The 2,500-nt window shown below is 37.2% G+C and overlaps 1 protein-coding gene across 4 annotated transcripts in view; it reads right to left on the bottom strand.

Annotated features, from left to right (window-relative positions):
• Positions 1 to 2,500, bottom strand: part of Ns4 (Nucleostemin 4) — a 13,328-nt gene that overhangs the window by 581 nt on the left and 10,247 nt on the right. For all 4 annotated transcript variants that reach the window (XM_027382883.2, XM_027382882.2, XM_027382884.2 and 1 more), the window contains exons 6-9: positions 2,408 to 2,500; positions 2,043 to 2,168; positions 571 to 736; positions 1 to 76 (exon numbers count right to left, since the gene is read on the bottom strand). The exon at positions 1 to 76 is cut by the window's left edge and continues 71 nt beyond it; the exon at positions 2,408 to 2,500 is cut by the window's right edge and continues 122 nt beyond it. In XM_027382883.2, coding sequence (XP_027238684.2) covers positions 1 to 76; positions 571 to 736; positions 2,043 to 2,168; positions 2,408 to 2,500 — 461 coding nt within the window. The remainder of the gene's footprint in view (positions 77 to 570; positions 737 to 2,042; positions 2,169 to 2,407) is intronic.

Below are 2,500 nucleotides of genomic sequence, written 5' to 3'. Positions count from 1 at the left end.
AGGAGCTCATTCGCTGATCTGGACACATCTGGAGCCCCCTTGCGGCGTGTGTAATACCCACGTTTCATAGCCCAGGCTGTTGGATTGAAGAAAATAAAGGAATAGATGAAAATTGTTTTCAATATACCTTGATCATTTACATGATATAGTGAAATTACTAAAAAAAATTGACAACCTTATCACTACAAATGAACTTTGTACTGTTAGGATGGAAACAAGAACTAATTGCCAAAAATATTTGCAGTGGTAATAAATTAACTCTTCTGAAGTATAAATAAATACAGAAAGAATACAACAAAGAAAGCAAGAATGGAAGAACAGGACAAGAAAGGAAAATTGAAAGAAAACTAAAGAAGCACTACTACTGCTATTGCTATTACAATTACAATTACAATTACTATTATTATTACTACTACTACTACTACTCAATTTAGGAGGGGTGAAGAATAAGCAAATAGGGTGGTGAAGAAGAGAAAGGAGTGATGGGAAAGAAGGGGTGAAGAAACAAAAGAAAACTACACAACTAATGAAATACTACTGCATGCCTTTCGAGTCTGGATGATAACTTACCTTCACATATATAGAAAGCCGTCCAACTCGTATCAGAAGCAGTCTCATTCTGTACCTCTGAATGCTGAAGCTTCAAAATGCTTGGAATATCTAGCCGTGCTGCTACATAGTTAACTGCTCCAATTGGATCACGCACCTGGGCTATGGGGAAGCTCCCAAAAAGAACCTGCAATTAAGGTGACAGGCAGTATGAAAATAAACATGTTTGTTTTCAATGGTCGTTTCCTTAGCAATCAAATTCCAGATAATGAAGTACAAATTGGAGATAAGGATGTTAAATATAAATTTTTCTCTCATCTACTTTCCTTCTTCCAAGCATTTAGAAAGATCTCTTCGTTATTATCAGAAAAACAAAAGTAATGGTTTTAAAATGCCTGATTCTAAACTTATACATAGAAATTACTTCCAAATGCCAGCTCAAAATTAATGGTCCTCCAATATACATGTTAAATTTTACCTTTTTCACCTGTGACTGCACTTCTTTATGATCATAATTAATAACAATAGTGGATATGAAATAACAACAATAGTGATAATGCTAATGACAATGCCAATTATAGTGATAACTGTGGTAATGGTGGTGAGGTAGAAGGCAACAAAGACAAAAAGGACAATGACAATGACCACAGTGCTAACGGCAATAACAGCAATTAAGATTAAATTAATAATAAAATAAATTAAGATTGAATTAACCCCTTGGATCCGGTTGCACCCTGGAAATCAGGGTGTCTAAAACACAAGCAATGGGTTATGTAAGTAGCCAAAATCCCAGGCATATGGTGAGTAGGCCAGGCGCGCACAAACACCCATGAGTGGTAACAAGACTCTGTGCCTCCCCTTTGCAAAGTTATTTTGTGTAAACATTTTCCATTTTGTCACCATTTTCCAATGTCCATATTTCTTTTGATCTGCTTTATCCAGATAGTAATAGTTTATTTTCCTTGCACAGACTCCATATTATCTCTTTATGTAGTAAATAACAGTGCAAGGGGGAAAAAAAAATTAACATTTGGTTATTTGTGTCAAATATCTAATTTTTTCGCAATTTTCAATTTTAATCTATGCCGCCGGTCATAGTGGCCAACAATATGGTGCGCAGCATGGAAATGGCATCCTCCCTGGAGCCGGCGCTCTTCTAGTCACTGCTTATACACATTACATTCCAAATTGATTTAATGATGGAAATAATGCTAAAGCCCCCTTCTAGCGCCAAATGAGTCTAATCGCACTCCAAGAGGTTTGTACACTCATGGCGAGTCTTTTTCGTCATCCTGGCCTTTGCTCATGGCAAGTTTGCATCACCCGGCCCGTGGCCAACTTGCCCGATTGACGATTCACATCACCTGCCGCTCAGCTCAAGTTTTTCCATGACGTGCGTGCAACGTCATCCAGGTCCAATGGGTCAATTTAATGACAAATTATCTATAAAATCTAGAACTTTGTCAAACTACATAATCAAACCATATACATACCTGTAAATGCATTGATACAGTTGAGGGGAACACAAGACCAGGGCAATCGCATAATTTTACATTTTGGGTAAGGAAGATTGTCTGGAAGTGTTTTGTGTGGCCTGGGGTTCTACTGACACTAACAACCTGAAATGATGGGTAAAATAGGTAAAAAGAGAAAAAGGTCATGGAAAACATTTGTTCATAGTGTCTTACCTTAAATGTGGTATGATTTCTATACATTTTATATACTTCCTATACATACTAATAAAACTTATAAGAATCCAATAACATTGTGTGTCGGCAATTACATATTCCAACTACTCAGAGCTTTGACATCCTGATCTTTGGATACTTTGGACTGAATCTCACTCATGCATTCTTACCTTCTTGCCCATCAGTGCATTTATGAGTGATGACTTGCCGACATTTGGATAGCCAATGGTACCAATGGTAAGGACTCCATCCTTGTAGCGCTC

The sequence above is a fragment of the Penaeus vannamei genome, chromosome 32, assembly GCF_042767895.1.
Source record: "Penaeus vannamei isolate JL-2024 chromosome 32, ASM4276789v1, whole genome shotgun sequence".
Classification (NCBI taxonomy): domain Eukaryota; kingdom Metazoa; phylum Arthropoda; class Malacostraca; order Decapoda; family Penaeidae; genus Penaeus; species Penaeus vannamei.
This window is presented reverse-complemented; position numbering and strand designations above follow the sequence as displayed.